Here is a 21,578-nt window from a genome sequence, read left to right as displayed (position 1 = left end):
CTTAGGCAAACAGGATCCAGCTGTATCTCGTGATGTTTTAGAAGCAAGTTATTATTTACATTTTGTGGCGAACGGTCTTATAAACATGATGTTATTTACTGTTAGTAAAACCGAAACGAAAACATTTGAACATCCCATCCTCACTGCACGCGACGCCACTAAACGAAGGCTTTCAATATTATTAATAACGTCGTTAGTACGCGACGCGTCCTTCGTCACCACCCAGCTGACCAATCAAAGCTTTTGTTTATGCGAGCGTTGCGTCGCTGGCGCGTAGAGAAGGTGGGGCTCTGACGCAGTGCTGCTCCTGTGAACGTTCACTGCTGGCTGCATGCGCAGAGAATAGACGGAGACACACAGGGAAGGACTACAGCACCCACCACTGTCCTTCTTTCATTCTAACTCACTGGATATGTCTTAGGTTTTTTCTCTCATGTGGTATCAAAGGACGCGCTGGCGGAATCGCCAGCCACACGAACTGGGACATTTGATGAGCGCGTGCTGTTTTTATTCTGCGGTCTTTGGCGCAGATAACGATAATGCGTGAAAGAACGCAGCCCAGCCCTGTTTTCCTGAATGCAATCGAACATATTTTCGGATGAAGATGAAATCGGCATGGTCTAAATGTTGGTTTCATCTGGATTGCTGTGCGGAGAACGCGAATCGATAAAGCAAGTGAAAGCAGCACAATGCTGCCTAGTTGATTGATCACTGTGCTCAATGAGAACAAGAAGGAGGAGCACAGCTGCGATACGATGGCTGAGGAGAATGACCTGAAGACAGCTAGATTATGGAGGGATGCTGCTTTGCGCTCCAGGAAGCTCAGGAGCAATCTGAGACAGCTGACTCTCAGCACAAAAAACTGCCAGAAAATTACATTACCCGAGGACATAAAGGAGATCGAGGTTCTTAATCTGGGCAACAACTCTCTTCAAGAGCTTCCAGAGGGACTGGGCTCAACCCTGACCAGGCTTCGCATCCTCATCCTTCGTCGGAACAAGTTTGCAACTGTTCCCACTGCAGTATTTCAACTTAGTCAGCTGGTTGAATTAGATATCAGTCACAACTGCTTGAACCACTTTTCAGAAGATATTGATCTTCTCAAGGGGCTTAAAAAGTTGAGCATCTGTCATAACAAAATCCAGTACCTGCCATCTCAGATTGGGACTTTGCAAAGTCTGGAGGAGCTTGACATCAGCTTCAATGAGCTGCATGATTTCCCCAGGTCCTTTTCACAGCTCAGGAAGCTCAGAACGCTCGATGTGGATCATAACAAGCTACAGCGTTTCCCTTCTGAAATACTTGCCCTCTCTGATCTGGAGGAGCTTGACTGCTCTGGGAATAAACTAGAGGGTCTTCCGGGTAACATCATGATGCTCCAATCTATTAAAATCTTGTGGCTCAGCAGCACTCACCTCTCATTTTTGCCTGAAACATTTTGTGAGTTGCAGAATTTGGAGAGCCTGATGCTTGATAATAATTTCCTCACAAGCCTGCCACAATCATTTGGGAAATTGCAGAAGCTGAAAATGCTCAATCTCTCATCAAATTCTTTTGAACAATTTCCTCAGGTTATTATCAAACTCACCAGTTTGGAGGAGTTGTATTTAAGCCGGAATAAACTGACATTCCTCCCTGAGGAGGTAGGACAGCTGTGCAATCTTGCTAATTTGTGGTTGGACAATAATAGCATAACATTTCTTCCGGACTCTATTGTAGAGCTAGGGAAATTGGAGGAACTGGTTTTACAGGGAAACCAAATCGCCATCCTCCCAGACAATTTTGGAAAACTTGCCAAAGTCAACATTTGGAAGGTGAAGGATAATCCTCTCATTCAGCCTCCGTATGAAGTGTGCATGAAGGGGATCCCATACATAGCTGCCTATCAGAAGGAGCTTGCACATTCCCAACCTGCTGTAAAACCCAGGCTTAAACTGGTTTTGATGGGTCAGAAAAATGCAGGGAAAACCACACTCAGGCAGTGCATTGTCAACAAACCGTCAGATGCCAAGATGGCCATTGGATGTAGGGGTATTGACGTGACGAACTGGGTAGCAGATGCAGATCGGAGTCTCACATTCATTGTATATGATTTATCTGGTAAGCAGAACTATGATCTCATCAAACCCTTTTTCCTCTCTCCTGGAGCACTTTATGTTTTGGTGGTAAATCTGAAGATGTACACATCAAAGAGCTTCTACTCCCTTGTTGGCAGTTTCCTTCACTTGCTCAGTGCCAAGGTGCCACACGCAGTTGTGTGCATTGTAGGGACCCACAGTGACTTGTGTGAAGAGGTCGAGGTTGAAGAAAAGTGCCTGGATATTCACAGACAGATTTCACTCCAGGAAAAAACAGACACTGAATGCCTACAAGTGCTTGCCCTGCAGGTTGACGAAACCCTTGAGCAAGGTTTTGACGTTCGGACTTCTAGCCCCCATGTTCTGTTTTATGGGGTCACAGATAAAAACTTGAGACGTAAAAAGTCTCAGTTGCAATATATGCTCAACAATCGACTACAAATCCTGTCTCCCGTGATTTGCGTCAGTTGCTTGGCGGCGCAAAGAAACATTCAGCATTTGAAAGAGAAGCTCATGTCTGTCGCCGATCACAGGGAGATTTTCCCCAATCTTCACAGAGTACTGCCAAAATCATGGCAGATGCTTGAGGAACTGCACTTTAAGCCACAGGATTTATGGCTTTCTTGGTGGGATTCGGCTCGATTGGGCCTTCAGGCTGGGCTGACGGAGGACCGCCTGCAAAGCGCGCTCTCCTACCTGCATGAGAGCGGTAAACTTTTGTACTTTGAAGACAGCATGACGTTGAAGGAATACGTCTTCCACAATCTCCCCCGGTTTATCGCCATCTTGAATGTGTTTTTTCAGAGAGACCTTGCTGCAATGCTTGAGAAACTACAGGCTGAAGGAGACGATGGCGATAACGCCAGGTCTACGCAGATGCACGGTCATGTGGAGGGGTTTCTGTTGCATGGCCTACTGCCATCAAATGTGATTCGATTGCTGCTTAAACCCCTGGTACAGACACAGCAGGACTTGCACCTGATCATGGAACTGCTGGAAAAGATGGGCGTCTGCTACTGTGTCAGCAAACCTCGCAGCAAGCCTCTTAATGGTGCCACCGTCTGGTATAAGTTTCCCAGTCAGGTCAGCAATGAGGAGCCCCATCCTGAGGCCTCGGCCAGTGGTGGGTCATCGATCCCTGGTCAGTTCTTCTCGGTTGAGCAGCTGCAGATTGAATACAGGTTTCCTTTCTTCACCCCTCTTGGACTTTTTGCACGGTATAGCGTGCAAATCAACAGCCACGTGGTGCAACGGTCCGATATAAAACATCACATCTTTGCCTATCGGGGTAAAGTGCCTGTGACGGTGAGTTACCGGCCCTCTCGGAGCAGATTGCAGTCTGAGACCCTCTCCATTTCCAGCCATGCATCCTTGCCAAATATCTGGACAGCTTGGCAAGCCATTATTCCCCTAGTGGAAGAGTTAAACGTTCTTCTGCAGGAATGGCCTGGCCTTCACTACACTGTGCATGTCCTGTGTTCCAAGTGCCTGAAGAGAGGGTCCCCCAATCCACATTCCTTTCCAGGTTAGTGTTCAGCTATGATTGTGCTTTATATCATGTGTTGTTCTCAATACAGTTTGTCACCATAATTGCTAATTACCACCACAGATCTGCATTAATGTTAAAGAATAGTTCACTCAAAAATGTAAATTCCAAATTGTTCCAGACTTGTATGACTTTTTATGATATTTTGAAGAATGTTTTAATTGTATTTGCCCATACAATTGAAGTTAAAAGAGTTCAAAACAACTTTGGACCCCATTCACTTTTATTGTATGGGCACAAAATTTCAGATATTTTGTGCCACAAAATAAAGAAATGCGTACAGGTTTGGAATGACATGAGTGAGTAAATGATGACAGAATTAATTTTTTTTTTAGAGTGAACTGTCACTTTAACATAATTTAGTGTTTTATGATGGAAAACAAGCTGTTAACCAGATACGCTCATTCATTTACAATTTAGAGACTTATTAAATTGTCTTAGTTTAATGCTGATATGCAGTCATGAATCTATCAGGCATGTATTTCAGAGCAAATAAAGTCTAGAATTAATTCTGCAGTGACGAATAAAGTAATCTTTGCAGTGCTGTCACTATGGAGGCGTATGTCTGGGTTTATTGCCAAGTAAACAGGGTGAATCAGCATGAAATGAAGTCATTTTGGGATGGACCTAGGCTAAACAAAGAATGAGCATTGCTGGCCATTACGAGAGAGGTGGGGGTGGTCTCGCTGGGTTTGAAGCCACACCTAGAAACACAAATTAGCCTGAGCTGTCTGCCGTGCTGCTGAGAACACAGACTTGCACATCCACAGCAGTGGAGAGGGTCACCATAGTGACATCATATGCCTTTCTTCATGGGAGGCAGATAAGGTGCAGTAGCCACTGGCATATTTATTATCCTAGGTTCCGATATATATATATTTTTAAAGTAAAAATAAATAAAAGAGTGCTTTTTATACATTCAGAAATATTTTCAGGGGTCTTGTATTCTGTAGTTTTGTCATGGAGTAGGTGCCATTATTGTATTTTGTCATTTGAGCGGTACACAATTTGGGGTTATGGAGTGTGTGGTTACAAAATATTACATAAAGGTGTGTAGGTTTGATTCACCTTGGCCATGTTGTCTTCAGACTTTATTTATAAAGATGTCACACCTCCTAAGTCTCTAAAAGTGTAAAATGTTGGAGTGAATTCTTTCTGGCAAACTTCATAGTTATTCTTGCTTTAAGGAGCTCGCTGAGTGATATTTATGTACGTTGTAATTTGTTGTTTTTATATCGAGTGTTAAAACAGGCACATTTTGAGTGTTATTTTTAAGATTAAGTGGTGTTGGCTTATGTTAGAGACATACCTCATTGAACACACCATGCCCATTTTCGCCAAATAACAGTCAAAGACAGCATTTACTCAAGCTAATGTAATGAGGCCCAGTTTCATGTCATTACATTCGAATGGTTTCACACCTGAAAGGAAACATGTTTTATTATGATACAAAGTATAATGACTCCATTAAATATATAGTCACTTAAAGTCTGAATGTCACTGTATTAAATAAAAAGTCTAACCAATTTAAACTTTTAAATGAATGGTGCTAAACCTTTTCTCAGAACTAATTTTTATTTTTAACATTTTGAATCTATTTCCGATTACCTTTTACTTTTACCTTTTTAATTTTAATCAGTATATCTATTGTTTGATCATTGCAAATCATAAATCTATCATTAATGTTTTACCTGGATATCCTGTAAAATAGGTCAGATGCTACGGCTCTTTAGATTTACAGTAATGTTCTAATCTTCTAATGAAAGAATTATATTTGTATGGTGTTTGAATAGCTGTGCAGGATGTTCTCTTAGGTTTGACAGCTTGGTTCCTGAAGTCACATGATGAGACCGGTTCAGGTGGGGAAATTCCTGGCTCACAATAGTTCTTAACAGGAGCTCACAAGATGTAAGGGCCCTGTGCCATGGTAAAGACCTGTTTGGCCTGCTTAATGAGTGCATTAGCTTTTAAGTACCCATTGTTATTGAAGGCTGGATTTGTTGAGCTCATTAATGTTAATAGATATCGATTGAAAGCTGTATTTGTGGTAGGGATGCCAACCTGTTTCTTTGTTTTACCATATACAGGTTTCTTGACCCAAGTAAAAACAGAACGACATGTTTAGCAGCAAGATTTTTTGATCCTACCAAATGTAGGCATAATATTTTTGGCACACTTGCATGTTGATTTAATGCTGAAGCTCCACTCTCTGATAGGCTAAACATAGTGTAATGGTCACAGGCAGTTCTCCTTTACTTAGCAGAGTTCAGAGACCCAAAATCAGGTTCTTTTTGAATTTATCCTGATCCGATAGCAGATCAAAGTGTTTTAAATCAATGAAGTCTTGTATGCTCTTTATCACAATTTAGCATCTCTCTGTCTGTCTGTGTCGTTTTATCTAACTATGTAGCTATCATTTGATTGGTCTTTCTATCTATTGATTATTCTATCATTCTTTTTATCTATCTTCCTTTAAGGCTTTTGACCTTTTCAGAATTTTCAAACAAGGTTTTGTCAAGCCATCATTCATCAATCCTTCTTTACATCCCTACATTCAGTGCAATTCTGCATCTTGTTTGTTCCTCAATTCAATTCAAATTAAGGACTTTAACTGGAATTTAAAAGGCTTTCTAGTGTGTGAGGGCTCATTTGGGTGTTCATAATACGTCAGGTCAAATTGTTTTACATCTCAACCAACAGTCTGGAAAGAAAAGCTGGTGAACGTGTTTTGCGTGATGTGAACTTGTTGATTTGTACATAGACCTGTTCTTTTACCTCCTTTTCTGGTTATTTAGTGAAGCAAAAGTTTACACATTTGGATTCAAGTATTAATATAACAACCTTTTTTTTGATAACCAAGTCTCTTTTAATGCAGGCAGGTTTCTGAAGTACCACATCCTTTTAAGTGCAAAGGCGACAGTAGGCGTGCATGGCCTGTTACATCTATTTGACATCTTCAGACAGGGCTTGAAAATATGGTAAAAGCTGGCATAACCTGTTTGTCTGTGAACTCAAATTGAGATGACATTATGTGCAGTATCTTCTCTGACCGATTTAGAAACTGAGCCAACTGATATTTAGTCTTTTGTTAGAAATAAGAGATCTATGGTTGTTCCCTGAGCTAAATCCAGTCACTGCACATCAGAGCTGGCCGAAGCACCTGCACTGTCAGCACACTGTACTTAAGTCACAAAAGTTGCCTTTATCAACTGCCATTGACTGTACATATGTTGTTGATGGTGGAGTGCGTCTTTGACATTATAATGAACAATATGATAAATGTATATTAATTTTAAGATTTGCTATTAACTTTTTAGATTTCATCTTTTAAATTTAGGTATAAATTTATACCAGTTTTATTGTAAATAAGATGCATTCATATAAACCTTATCTTATATAATTGAGATTATATTTAACATTGTGATTAAATTGTTTTACAGATTAACTTATTTTTAGATGCAACTAATCTTTTTAAAAAATGTAATAATAATTCGAATAAATACATTTAAAAAACATTTTTCACTATAAGACAACAGTATAAAAATTATTTTTAAAAATATGTAATATTTTAATTTGAAATAATTATTTTAAGATTCGCTAATAATAGGTGTTATTAATTAGTTTTATTGGTCTTTTAAAAATGACTTTTTTTTATATAACTTCAACCTATTTGATGTAAATAAGAACTAAATTTAGAGAGCCATTGTTCAGAAATAGTCAATTTATAGTTTCTATATGGTTGGGTTTCTTCCCCTTTACATTAGTTCTCTGCTTTTAGCCTTTCATGTTGTAGTGTGCTGAAATGCTTTCCCTGTCTGTCTGGGTACGCAGGGTCAGTCTGGTTCCTTTCAGAGATGATCTCCTTAATGGATTTAACAGGATTACCCCATGAGTGAAAGGGAACCTTAAGGACTGGCAGTTAAGTCAAGGCAGAGTTGGTTACGTAATCACATGCTGAACGGTTACAACTAATTGTCATATAGTAAGTTTATATGGCATCATATCATAAGGAAATCAGATTTACACATTTTTACGAAACTACCCTCAAGATAAGAGCTGTTCCCAGATGATTATGAAAGTGATTTAGCTCAAAGGTGTATCAGTGAACATGTCAGAACCTGTACCAAGATAAAACATTATGTCTTTAGAACAAAGAAGGAATGATGTATGTCATAAAAAACTCTAGATAAGATTTATGAGATGGATGCATTATGATCCAGAGGTTTCGGTTGGATTGTATGTGGCGTATTCAAGTCGGGGTCAACAGGAGGTTTGGGTGTTTGCAAGTAGTTCCGATATGTAAAAACCTGCTTCCCTCTATTCTTGCACTGGAGCTCCGGAAATTCTGCCTGTGAAAACATTCCGCTGTCGGAGTTCTGGGAAATGATGCTGATTTTGAGAATCAGTCTTTCTTTGGGTTTCCTTGATTTTTATCTGCTCTCACGATGACTTTGGCTGTATCACAAAGGCAGTTTTATCTCTTCCCATTGAGATTATTGCCAAACTCTGAAAGTTTAGAGCAGAAAAATGAAGGGCTGCCTGTAAAATATTATATTTAAAGCATGTTTAATTGATGAACTTTTCATTGTTCTATTTGCTCAATTTCTTATTCCTTGTATTTAGGTCACAGCAGGCAGGAAAGATGGCTATCATATCTAAAAGTGGAACAGGAAACCTGGGGGTGGTTTTGCAATAATGGATTGGCTCAAATGTCAGTCTCACGTGAGAGTGAAAGTGTTGTCTCTTATTACACGTTTTGTGCGATTCTGTGAAGCTAGTATTTCAAATGCCTGTTTCATGGCAGTATTACTGTAATTTTGTTTAAAATCATGGGTTACGCCAATCTCAGTCGAGTCTTCCCTCGAGGTCTAGATTGTAAGCCTACAGAATTATCCATGTGATCTGTGCAGGGCTGGATGAGTAGAAGGTTTTTTTTGTTACAATGCATGTGCCTTCTCTTTTAATAATGTCATCACATGAGTGCGCATCAGCAGATTCATCTGCGTCAGACATCAGGTGTTGAATTGATAGAAATTAAACCCTCACTCTGCTGATTTTTCAGGACATTTCAAGACTTGGAATATTGGGAAACATGAAGAATTTGGAGACAATAACTTAATTTATCGTGCACTCTCGGCTTTACAACTTTGCAGATTGTTTACATTCACATTCAGCTACATTACACACTGCATGAAAGGCAATATTCAAAATGGCATAATAGGGTCACTTTAACCCTAATTTTAATATTGGTGCATTTGAAATATACACCAATATCAAATGGTCTTCTTTGAAATACTATGGTATATTAATATGGTAGTCATACAATACCATGAAATATATCAAAGTATTATCATCTCCTTGGTTAAAGAGAAAAGAGCACAACCTTCCACCCCAGATCTCCATAATTTCTTTTCTGATATTGTCCTCACATTTTCATGATATATAGACGTATGCTTGGTGTAAGTCAGCATGGCATTGTGACAGTGCCAAAAGCCTGGACATGATTCAGATATTTTCAAATGCACTGTCAGCGTTGACACTGTGTCAGCAGGATTAAATAGCAGCTATCACCCTCTTCCTGTTTCCATCTCTGTTTCTGTACTGTACGTTCTTTGCTAGTCAGATATTTACGTTTCTTTTAGCCTCAGCTTATTTTATCCCTGATCTTATCTCCTCCTGTAGGCCTTATTAGATTCTGCTCTGCATACCTTGAAACAGCACTGCAACCTGCATACTTCACCAGAGAATATACCTTCTAACAGCATTTATTGTGACTCCAGTCTTATTATTTGTGCAATTGTGCATAGCTGGAGAACATTGGTTAGTTTCTCATGTGGTATTAATGTAGCACACTTCATTTGTTGATCGCATGACTGCTGTATTGCCAGCTGCAGCGTGTTGTAAGTGGACAGATCTGTTCATACGGATGAAGTCCTCCAGCCGAGACATTAGGCAGTAAAAGCAGCTTGAACTTCATCCAAAGGGAGAGATGCTGCTATTCCTGGAAGCCAGTGTTCGAGGCTGTTCTGTGGCCAAGAAAGGTCTTGTGCGACTTGAGAATGTCAGTTAGGACAAACATAACGTTCTCATACTTGACTTGTAGGATGCAGGAAACCAGGGTGCACATACAAAATGAATGTTTATGTCTGCATGGGTGGAATAATTGATGCAGTGTTTATAAATATGTTTAATCATTTTGCATCACTGAGTACTAGGTTAAATTTGAACACAGCGGGAGTGCTGATCTGCTTCACACTTGAATGTGTTAAGCATACATAATTGCTCATGCACTGTGAAGTAAACCTGGGACAAATGGAAGTAATGGCTGTGATATGTTCATTTCAGTGTGTTTCAGTTTGTTCACAAAGCGTCCTCCTCCTCACTGTGGCTGTTGAATTTTGAGAGCTCTGGTTCTCTCGTTGGGGGCTTGCTGCATCTCTAAAATCAATACAAATTCAACTGAGCATGATTGGCATAATGTGTCAGCCAAAGCTAGCACATACTGAAAGCGGCTTGGTGGATGGCCATAATGCGTGTCGGGAGTGATCTCATTATAGACCAGATGTGAGCATCTGTCTCGAGCCAGTCAGATGGCAGATCAGGCTTAATGCAGCCTTTTATTAACAAGATACAGATAGATAGCGATGCTAGCTAAGTTGAGGTTTTTTTCTCAACTTTTACACAGTGGATGATAATGTTCATGAAGGTACTTCTCATAAGGCTTCACTGCTTTGAAAAGTGTCATTAAGACTCTGCAGCACACGGCTTGACCTTTAACCAGGCCTCTTAGCTGTGTGCAGCAGATATAATTGGGTGTTTGCCCTCTTCTCAAATCCACTCATAGTCAAAGCTAAGTGAATTTCTAGTTTAGCAGGTGCTACTTGTATAGCATCCTGTTTGAGGACCCATAAGACAGTCTTACAGTCAATTTACTTCATGGATTTTAATCACATTTCACATTTTTAATCACACGTTTTATTTTATTTCAGTGTTATTTCAATAAATGAAAATGATTTTCATTAGTTTTAGGGGTAGACAGTGTTGTAGATTAGAGTGGGTCATATGTGTCTGGCTTGTTCCAGATCTGCACAAATGAAGCCCTGATCTTTAATTACAACATTGTTTGACATTGTGTTACCTTTAATGGACGTCTCTGTGTGGGGTTAACAAATAGCAAAGGGAGAATATAGAGAGGAATGAAATGTTTAGAAGCATCTGGAATGGGATGAAAAAGACGTCAGAATCAGGTTTGTGTTTGAAGAAGAGAATAGATGAATTGTGCTCAAGAAATGTTTACGAATTCCTAGTTCGCATTTGGATCTTTGAACAGTCATTTGTGTGATTGTAATCAGATTTTGGTAGTGTTACTGAGAGAGAGATTGATATGGATTTGTTGTGATTCCTTCCTCTGGTTTTCCCTTGTTGTCTGCAATGCATGAAGTTTGATGGTGCTGATTTTGAGTCATTTTCCATTTCCAGTCATGATTCGTCTCCCATGTCAGTCCTTCCATAGACGTCTAATGACTGTTGTTATGCCTCTGTCTCACTATGGAGTCTTATGTTTTTTTATGTCCCATGAAAATTACCCAGAGGAGTTAGCAACACTCTGGGCTTAGTTCCAGCGCATTTTATTTTCTGATTTTGCGAATTAATGTGTTACAGAAACATAAACAAAGGATATTTTTTTTTACAGTGTGGTATAAAGGCATAGTCATTGTTTACTCACTCTCATGTCATCCAAATCCCATATGATTTTTTTTACATGGAACACAGAGGGACAAAGTCAGTGAGTTGAATCATTCAGAGTGGAAAAGATCCAGGTTAAAATAATGATTTTTTTCACAAATCAGATATCACTTCTTCTGTTGTGAACTCTTTTTGTGTTTGAAATGACATGAAGTTAATTAGATTGTAAATTTTGGTCCAACCATCCCTTTAATTTTTTTTAATTTTTTTTTTTTTGAGTGCAAGTTAGAAAGCTCTAACTTAAAGTGGTCCACCCCTTAGTTAATGATTGTGTCTAATATGCTACTTTGCTGATTCAACTGTTGACTTTAATACATCACTGTCGTTCTTCTTAGAGATATTTATTTCATTCTTCATGGCTGTGAGCAGACCTCTGATTTCAGGGCCTTTTAGCGACAAAATTCTTAAAGCACTGAGCATATGTTTAAATGGGATTCTCTTTTAACCTCAGCCATTTAGCTTTTTTTAGCAGAGCAGACAGCTGTGTGGAAGTGTCATCAGGACACACGGCACTGACTGAGACATCTGAATCCAGACGAATGTTAAGCTCTGGCCACGTGCCAGTCAGTGCATGCACGTGTGACGCATTTGTTTTGGTTTATTTGTTTACATTTATGTACTTAATTTTTTTTTTTTTGGTTGTGTGTGGTTAGTTAGGATTGGATTTTTCTCTTTTACTGACTCGACATAGTATAGTTGTTGTCTTTATTTTCAGCCCAAATACACCTATTTTGAAAATTAGGCTAATTTTTAATTGTATTTATTCATTTATGCATTTAGTGTTTTTTTAAACATATAACTATATATATATATCTCATTTAGGTGCATAAATCTTTTTAATTACTTCAAAAAAATCAATTGTTATTTGGACTCAAAATTCAGTACTTTTTTTGTTATTTTATTTCTTCACTGAAGAAGGTCTGAGAGACCAAGTGCAAAATAAAAAGTACTGAATTTCGATTGCATTTTGTATGATAACTTTAGCAGTTATTTATCAAATGATGATCAAATGAGAGAAATGACAAAAGCATTATAACCATGTATATATCAATATATTCAAAACACTGCTATCAGCAGATACAATAATTTAAAATTTGAAAATGAATACTTCTGTTTTGTATTTTAATTTATTATGATTATTTTATTTTATTGGGTAATTTAATCATTTTCCCTGCCCACATGCCCTTGATTACATAAGCAGAAAAGTAGTTTCAGACAAAGTTTTGACGAAATTTCCTTTTGTGCTCTGATGAGTTTGTCACTCCGATACGAGCACATTCTTAGGGGGTAAAGTCCGTTTGTGTATGCGTGTCTGTGTGGGGATGACCCTGATTCACTCACTGAGGTGCTTTGTGCTTTATCACTGGAAGCGATAATCCTCCGTCTGATTCGCCGGCCTTGAGTGGCTGCTCACGTCTCATCCTGCTGTTCACTCTGCAGTCTTACCTGATCACTGTTTACCATCCGCCACCCTGAGCCTAGAGGTCAAACGGTGGTAAATAAGTTATGCATACCAACATATGTGGTGCAGAAAGATGGTTTCAGCGTATTGTCAGTTTTCCCTTGTCTTAAAACCCAGTGAGCATTTTAAGGTATCATACATAGGCTCAAAAATTCACAAACAGTCACAGAGCGGTTTTGTTGTGAATGATTCAATAAATCAAGCTGAACTTCTGCTTGACAAGCGCTGTGTCAGCTACATGTTGTTAATTCCGGAGGCAGTTTATTTTGGCAGTACCTTTATGAATCCACATCCTCTGGACACTCGGGAAAAAGATTAAGCATTCCAGGATGTCTTTGACCCAGATTTCGGACTTAACAAAGGGCTGCAGAGCGAGTCACAGCATGAATGCATTAAAGATAAAACAGCTTTGGAAAATACAGGGCTGGCGCTGACCAATTTGGCGCCCTAGGCAAGATTTTACCTGGTGCCCCTTGCACAGCCAATTCCACAACCGATCATTCACACAGAAACTGCATAGCTTTATGACATAAAACAAATTACATATGAAATAAGACAGTTGCACAATAAATAAACTGACATTAACTCAGCTAGCAATTAAAATTGGAGAAATTTATCGGCCAAAGGGAGCTACAATACTAACGTTTAAATCTTAATTTCTTAATTTCAGACATTCATAAATTTAGGTATGCACTGATCTTTACTTTTCATGGCAGAATCCAAAACTGATTTTTAATGTATTTTATTTAAGGCAGAAGACAATAAAGAATGAAAATATGAGTACATGAAGAATATGGTTAGTTGCTTTATTAGCCTTTATTTTGATCTAAATTAGACTGTATAATTTCAAAAGCTGAAGCAAAAACAGAATGGTCTGACTTTAGCTTTGTGAAATTAGGCTACATAAAACATACCAAGCAGCAGATGGGCTGAATGAAAAATGCAGAATCACTTTCTGTCAGCAGGTGGCGCTTAAGGAACAGCAGTGATGCATTGTTTCCTTGATTACCGCTGTAACCGATAAATGCATTATACAGCGGCAAGATGAAAGGAAAATGCCATCTAAACTGTTTCTTAAGACAGAAGATACATTCATACTTCACGCATTGTGAACAGTGAGCTTGCTCTGCCTGCTAATGTATTTTCTCCTGTTTGCATCTTTAACACCGTTTACAGACTCCGAAATAAAACAAAAAACTGTCTGGTTCCGATATATAGCGGATTGGTGTATCTCTGGTATGATTCGATTCTTCAGTCCTCATATACAGTGTGGTTTGCCAGCAAATAAATAAATGCGCTGCTTGTTTCAGAGTGAATCACTGAGTGTCATGGGCTACACTCGAACACATTGAAAACTGCAGCGCATAGGCATTTTTATTTAATTAAATCGCAACCTTCGCGATATGACTATGGCCTTAAGTCATAATGTGATACTGATTATATTTCGATATATAGAGCACCCCTAATTAAAGTAATATTATATACATATAAAAAAAAATTTGGGGCACCCCTAGCATTTGCCTATTTCGCCTATGTGACGTAATGTGTCTAATTCAAGATGTTACTGACATACAGCTTACTGCATTCTTAAAACACTAATAATATAATAAAACAGTTAAAATCAATATTGAACAAATTCTCAAAATTAATTATAATTTTTTAAATACTATTCATTTTGTTGTAATGCCCACAATGCCCATATTTATTTGAATTTACATATTTAGACAAAATATAATAGAATTGGCCATTTATTGATTATCTGCCATAACATAAAAAAAATTATCAGCTTATCGATATCGACCAGATTTTGCATAAATCATTAAACAAATTCATTTTAATTTTGCAAAAGAGCTTTTATGGTCATATTGAAACCAGATGCTGGTATGTCCATATTTACAGATTTCCCATTGTCAGTTTGCCATGAGTTAGTGATAGTGTATGACTGACTGTTAATAGGAAATTCAGAGCACAGAAAACAAAAGATGACGGATGTGCCATTGGAATGCAAGATCTTGAGTATGAGCAATAGACTGTAGGAGTGAAGGCGAAGCTAGAATGTAGCAACAGTGGGCTTTGTTATGGAAATGTTTCATTCTCTTTGCTGCTTCCGGTCCAAGCGAGTACAGGATGTTTAAACTGCAGTGTGCCCTTGCGGAAGTGTGTTTATAGATTGTGAGTTTCTAGATGTATTGTGTATGTAACTTATTCTATCCAGGTTCAAGTTTATGTCCTCCCTGCCTCCAGGTGCAGGACAGGTTTACCTCGCAGTAAAGACTATGTGAACAGGATTAGGCCTGATTGAAAATTTATTGAAAAGCCTTGGCCTTTGTCAAGGTGTTGGGTGGCAGTGATTCACCTGTTATTGTTAATGTAAGAGCAGAGTGTTTGTATTGATTGCTGACAGTAGAGGACATTTCAGTAGGGACGAAGAGATGCCTTTCAAGGAAAGGGTTACTGCCCAATATACATGCAAATGTTTCATTTTGAACAAAATGCTATGTTTGTTTGCTACACTTTTCTCTGAAGCAGTGAAAGTACAATCAGTCCATTCACTGTCATTCTGCTGCACCCTGGCTCTCATTAATAAGTAATAATTATGGACTGAAGCAAGTCTTCTGACCTGATCTTGACAGGACGGCAACATTGTCACCCCAGATGTTTGGAGTTTAAAATTCCCTCAAGCCTGCAAAGTTGATCCTCAGACCTCAAATAGGTAACCAGATATATGACCTGTAAACCACGTTTAGAAAGTGTCAAGGCTCTGAGTGGAGTCTAATTGGTCATGGGGGTGAAGGGAACCTTTATTTTCCCTTAGGTGAGACCCTACAGTGCAGTTTTTTTTTTTTTTTTTTCATTTTTTTTTTTTTTTTTTTGTGTGTGTTTTTTATATAAATGTTATAGATTTTTTCCTACTAGGTATTGTTGTACAGTGGTCTTGACTTAAAGCTTTTGCTGGGGAGTGCAGTTTGCCTTTTAAGGACCTGGTAATGCACCTCAGAGTACAAGAACAAAACACTGTGATGCAGAAATGGAGAGTCTGGCGGAGGAACAGGCCTGAGTGCACAAACGCACCTGGAAATGTTATTCAGGGCAAAAGTTAAGAAAGATGGAAGCTGCTTAGGTTTTGATGCCAGAAATGACTGCGTTCCAACACATATCAGCAGCACTATGACCCAGACTAAAGAAGGAGCAAGTAATAATGAATGAATCAGCAAGAACACTCACCTTTATTCTGTATGATTCCTGTAAAGGAACTGACTCATTTCCTAATCTCTTGCTATATTTTCATAATCACTGTGTGCTGTTTGCTAATCTCACATAACTCTGGTTACTAACTTATTAGCCTTGCTTTGGCCTTCATCTTTCATTAATAGACACTAAGTTCAGTCTAGTGGATTTCCTTCATTTAGAATGAAGGAGAACAGAAAATCAATAGGGCTAATGGTGTAAGTGCTGTACCATTCGGGTCACTGTGCTGAGTGTATATAATGTGATGCCATGATATAAACAGTTATTTTAAATATTATGAGTTATATTATGAGCTTATCCTTTAAACTAATTGCACATTACTTCTCAGAAAGTTTCATTGTTAAACAGCTTCATGGCATAATTTGATTCCCTTCTGGTGGTGGAGACGTTTCGCTGCAGCGCCTTGAAGAAAAACATTCTGTTTAACCAGGCCAGCCTACGGTGGTCTATTGTTGAAACCGGATCAAACCTGATGTAATTAGCATAGTTCTGGGCAATATTAGTGGCTGATGCATTATTACATCATTAATACGGATCACATTATTAATAGTTTATTTATAGTCTGTGGGGGAGATACTTTTTGCAAGCTAAGCTTAGGTAACAAAGGAATCTACAGTTTCTTCAAAAAGTATTTGGACTTTTAAGTAAAGAGAATGTAGGCATGTCATTGCATTTAATATAAGATATCATATAAGCAGCATTTAGAAAGATTTTGAGGTGAATTGGAGGGAAACAGACTTCATACTTCCACTAAAAATCCCCTTGGGTTAAAAAAACAGTGTAAGATTTGATCATATGCTTCTAATGTGTTAAAATAATACATTAATTTAAGTGTTGTTTTAAGTCATCATGTAATCAAAATTTTTTTTTTAATGGAATATTGCAGTGTTTATCCGTGCACATCAATTAATGTGCCCTCATAGTCTTTAATCAAAAACATAAATGAAAATGAGATGCACTGAGATCTGATGAAATCAAGAACGTTTCAACTTATTGTTTCAAAGCGAATTCAAAGTCACATGGAAATGGAAGCACTGTGCAGATGACTGCGGTCTATAATCTCTTGGACTGACACAAGATGTAATGCTTTGTCTTCCTGTGGTTTGTCAGAACGTGCCCATTTGCTTACTAGAATCATTCATTACAGGTCTCCATTTATAGACATAGACGGTTTTCCTATCAATTCGGGCTGCTTAGGCTGGTCTTAACACTCTTGTTTTCGTGCCATAGACATTAAGAGGCTTTATCACCATTAGGTTTTGCCTCTTGAAGATGAGCTGTCATCATAATCCAGATGCTCTTCTATAGTATTGTGGGAACTGATACTGGTTCTTAAGAGGATCAGTGAGTTTTAAATTATAAATGAAATAAGCTTTAATATCTTCAGCCTTTATTGTAAGCTGTTGTGTTTTTGTAAGGTGTTTTATTGGACACAGCAAGCGTTCTTGCACATGCCCAGATAAAATCTTGTTAAACAGCGCCACCCTGCGTTAGGGTTTAAAGGTGCTCATATAGAATATCCTTTGAGAAATTTGGATATAAATGGAAAAATAATACTTCATACAATGATGGAAATAATTATAAACAATAAACATTTGCATCAGTAATTCAGAATCTAGTCACCACTGGAAACAGGAAAGCTTTGTGTGAGTCCTTATGTGAAAATCAGAGAAGACAAACAGCTCGAATGAGAGAAAGAACTACAGTCCCATGAAGCATTGTGAATGACATAATCGAAAAAGAGCTCTTATTGTTAGAGATTGGTAAAGGTAATGTAGTTTTTCTCTTGGAACCCTGCTTCTAAAAACAGTTAAAATAATGTGGGATGGTGGCTTCAACAAAAGCATATACTATTGATTAACAACCTCAGTGCTCACATTAAGTCTGTCTTAAAAAGGTTTACAAGTTTATAAGGTTATAAATGGTTATTGTGTAGCCAAAAATCAGTTCCTGAAAAGAAATGATTGGTATTTTAACTCTAGAACCTGACTGTTGCAATCTATAATGAACACAGCACATGATGTAATGTCCAAATTTGAGAGAAAAAAGACTGGTGTGCTATATTTTGTGTGCGTGCGTGCGTGCATGTGTGCGTGCGTGTGTGTGTGTGTGTGTGTCTAATCAGGATTAGGCATAAGATAATGTCTTCAGAATCATTCATACATGTGAAAACTGACTGGAAATTCAAATAGTTATAACCTGACTCAGAGGAAGATAGGAATCATGTCTTTGTAGCAGTTTTTCTGGTGATTATGGGATAATACAAGACTTCTTCACCTGAATGTGACATGCTAGAGAAAAACTGGTACTATTTTTGGAATCGGAAAGATTCCAGTGTTGAAGAAACAAGTGTTGGATTTAATTCAGCAAATATAATGCAAAGTGATTCTGTAATTTTGGATCTAAAAAAAAGTCATTTTGGTGCTCTCAATTATTTTAAATTCTGAAGCCCAAAATCTTCTGTAAAATGTTATATTGTGTAAACCAGTGTGACTTCAAAACAATTTTATCTTTTTGTTGACATTATAGGTGAGCTGTTAAGCCAGCCCCGACCTGAGGGACTTACTGAGATCATCTGCCCCAAGAATGGCTCGGAGCGGGTCAACGTGGCACTAGTTTACCCTCCAACCCCGACTGTGGTCAGCCCCAGTTATAAATGACATTGACTTCACCTGTGCTTACCTGCCTGTGAATGGCCTCCACAAACCGCTGCACGTCTATTGTCTATATCTCACATCACACATAAACACACAAACAAGTAAAAGTGTGTGTTTGTGTGTGCAAAAGTGTGCACCCGCTTTCTTATTGCCTCTGTCCATCATCCCAAATCTGAGGTGTTGATGGACCACTGGATACCATTGGGAGGCCATCATATCAGGACGTACATACAGGTAATATTTTGATGCTACATGTAATCTTTTGGATTGTATTTCAGATCTCCAGCTTTTTTCTCATTTCAGTCATGTTCTCTTTTTCAGGTGTTCAGCTCTGACTGCCAACACATGAACTGAAAGTATTAGTGACTGTTGCACTGACACACTGTTTTTGTCTATGTACACCTAAAGCTTTTCCAGTCACCCTGAGCCTTCTTTGAAACTTTAAGCCTTTCAGTTCAACATGAGATCTACTGTGCCTCTGCAAGTTTTTGGAAGTTCCCATTTGTCTCTTGGACTGAAACTTCATCTTGTGCTACTGGGTGCCAAGTGGTTAAGCTGACAGAAAATGGAAGCGAAAGGACACTGTTTCTCCTCAGACATAACACAGACATTGATTGGCGAGGTTAGATGTTAGATTGATGCTTTAAAGGGATACTCCACCCCAAAATGAAAATTGTCATTAATCACTTACCCCCATGTTGTTCCAAACCCGTAAAAGCTTTGTTCGTCTTCAGAATACAATTTAAGATATTTTGGATGAAAACCGGGAGGCCTGTGACTGTCCCATAGACTGCCAAGTAAGTAACAGTGTCAAGATCCAGAAAAGTAAGAAAGACATCGTCAGAATAGTCCATCTGCCATCAGTAGGTCAACCGTAACGTTATGAATTGACGAGAATACTTTTTGTAAGCGAAGAAAACAAAAATCACGACTTTATTCAACAATTCCTTTGTCAGCAGTCTCCTCTGTCTCTCTCCATATCACCGTATGCTCTTCTGTATTTCACATCGAAGCTAAATACACGTAGAAACAGCGCATCCTTAATTACATGGGGATAAGTGATTAATGACAAATTTTTCGTTTTGGGGTGAAGTATCCCTTTAATGATATTGTACTTTAAATGCATGCCTCCAAAATTCAAAAAGGATTACAAAATGACATACATGGATAAAAGCACTAGCTCAGGCCTCTTGAGAGGTTTAGTCATATCAAACATGAAAGGACAGAATTGTTGGGCATAAATCTATTTATTGCTTTCCTGCTCACAGACAGACACATTGCGTTAATTTTGGACGGATATAATCAGACATTTCAAATGATCTTAGTGAAACGTGCAGCCAAAGATATAAAAATGTTTCACTGAACCATCTATCTATCTATCTATCTATCTATCTATCTATCTATCTATCTATCTATCTATCTATCTATCTATCTATCTATCTATGTTTTTTCATTCTTTCAGTCTATGCATATTTTTATAGCCACATACACTTAATCATATGCCATAGCATGAGGCATATTATTTTAAGCACATAAATACAAATATCAGTTATCTGACAGATTGTCACATTGTTTCTTGCACATGTTCAAACTTTCCTATAAGATGCAGTTTTGGATACATGTGAGCAGGAATATTGATGTACAGTCACAGATGGTACAAGTACAATAATTCAGCCAAGGATGTTTTCACTCTTTTGGTAAATTGTTTAAGCATATCTGCTTAACTGTAAGGTTATTTGATATATATTTAGTTCGCTGAACATGCTCTTCAAAAGCAGTGTCTGAATCATACTGTACATATTTATCTAAAAAGTGCACATTAGGACAAAAGAAGCTAGACTTGTTTTATAAGAATTGATTCATACTTAGAAACTGTTGTGCATTGTTTCAGTGCTTCTGTTTGGAGAGGAGAGAATCTGCAATATGTGTAATGTTTTGAGAACAGTTGAAAAATGTTTTGTACTTAATATTTTATTTTTTTAAGGTAACAAGCTGTCACCAGTATCCCACATTATTTGCTGTGCATTGTGCATGGCTACTGTTCTCAATGTAAAATCTACAAACTGTTTTCTAATTTATAATGAAGTTATTCTTTCTCATTGTACGACCACAGAAAGACCAAATATAAAGGCTGGTTTCCATGTTGTTGTACTGCTGTTTCCTTTCTAACCAACCCCCCAACCCTGTCCTGTATTTTGTTGTTAAAACATTACCAGTTATTAATCAATATCACGAGAGAACAGAAGAGATGCGTGAGAAGGAGGGTTTGTTATTAATGGTTACAAGTTTACTAAATTACAAGTGCACAGATAAATCATTTATAATAAACTGCAATATTCTATTAAAAAGATTTTTTATAATGTTGCTGACAATAATGTATTCATTTATATATTTATAATAATTTATTAATTTTATTTATAAGAACCTGTGTTCTTTGGGGGGAACACACAATAACATAAACTATTAAATATTTTGAATACAAATAAAATATTTGTATTATGGAACTGATCTAAACTAGCTTGTTTCTACAGCTAAATTTGTGGCTAAATCAGAAAAAATAAAAAATATATATATATATAAAATAATGTCATAACATTACACTCCCGAATAGCTAAATATTAAATATTTTGAATCTGAGTGTAACTACAAAAAAATCATTTAGTAGCCTGCTTACATTGTACAGGGCCGTAACCACCATCGACATTGAGAGGGACAATAATTAGAAATTACCAAAAAATTATTTTTTGCACTGCTTTGTTGAACTCCATGATGCAGATGTCTGTTTGTTGCTGGATGAAAATAAATATTTAAAAGTTACATTTTTAGGCTGCTCTAACAGC

The 21,578-nt window shown here is 37.8% G+C and overlaps 1 protein-coding gene across 1 annotated transcript; it reads left to right on the top strand.

Moving 5' to 3' along the window:
- The first annotated feature begins 272 nt into the window (after window positions 1–272).
- LOC109045188 (malignant fibrous histiocytoma-amplified sequence 1 homolog) lies at window positions 273–19,500 on the top strand. The gene is made up of 3 exons (XM_019063035.2): window positions 273–3,603; window positions 18,611–18,972; window positions 19,060–19,500. Exons 1-2 carry the CDS (start codon window positions 756–758, stop codon window positions 18,739–18,741), a joined length of 2,979 nt encoding a protein of 992 aa, XP_018918580.2. The 5' UTR covers window positions 273–755; the 3' UTR covers window positions 18,742–18,972; window positions 19,060–19,500.
- The last annotated feature ends 2,078 nt before the right edge of the window (window positions 19,501–21,578 follow it).

This window comes from Cyprinus carpio, chromosome A21 (genome assembly GCF_018340385.1).
Source record: "Cyprinus carpio isolate SPL01 chromosome A21, ASM1834038v1, whole genome shotgun sequence".
Classification (NCBI taxonomy): Eukaryota; Metazoa; Chordata; class Actinopteri; order Cypriniformes; family Cyprinidae; genus Cyprinus; species Cyprinus carpio.
This window is presented reverse-complemented; position numbering and strand designations above follow the sequence as displayed.

Excerpts from the sequence above, each read along its gene's own strand:
- LOC109045188 (XM_019063035.2), top strand. The coding sequence starts at position 756 with ATGGCTGAGGAGAATGACCTGAAGACAGCTAGATTATGGAGGGATGCT. Across the intron at positions 3,604-18,610 it reads CAATCCACATTCCTTTCCAG|GTGAGCTGTTAAGCCAGCCC; the intron begins GTTAGTGTTCAG and ends TTGACATTATAG.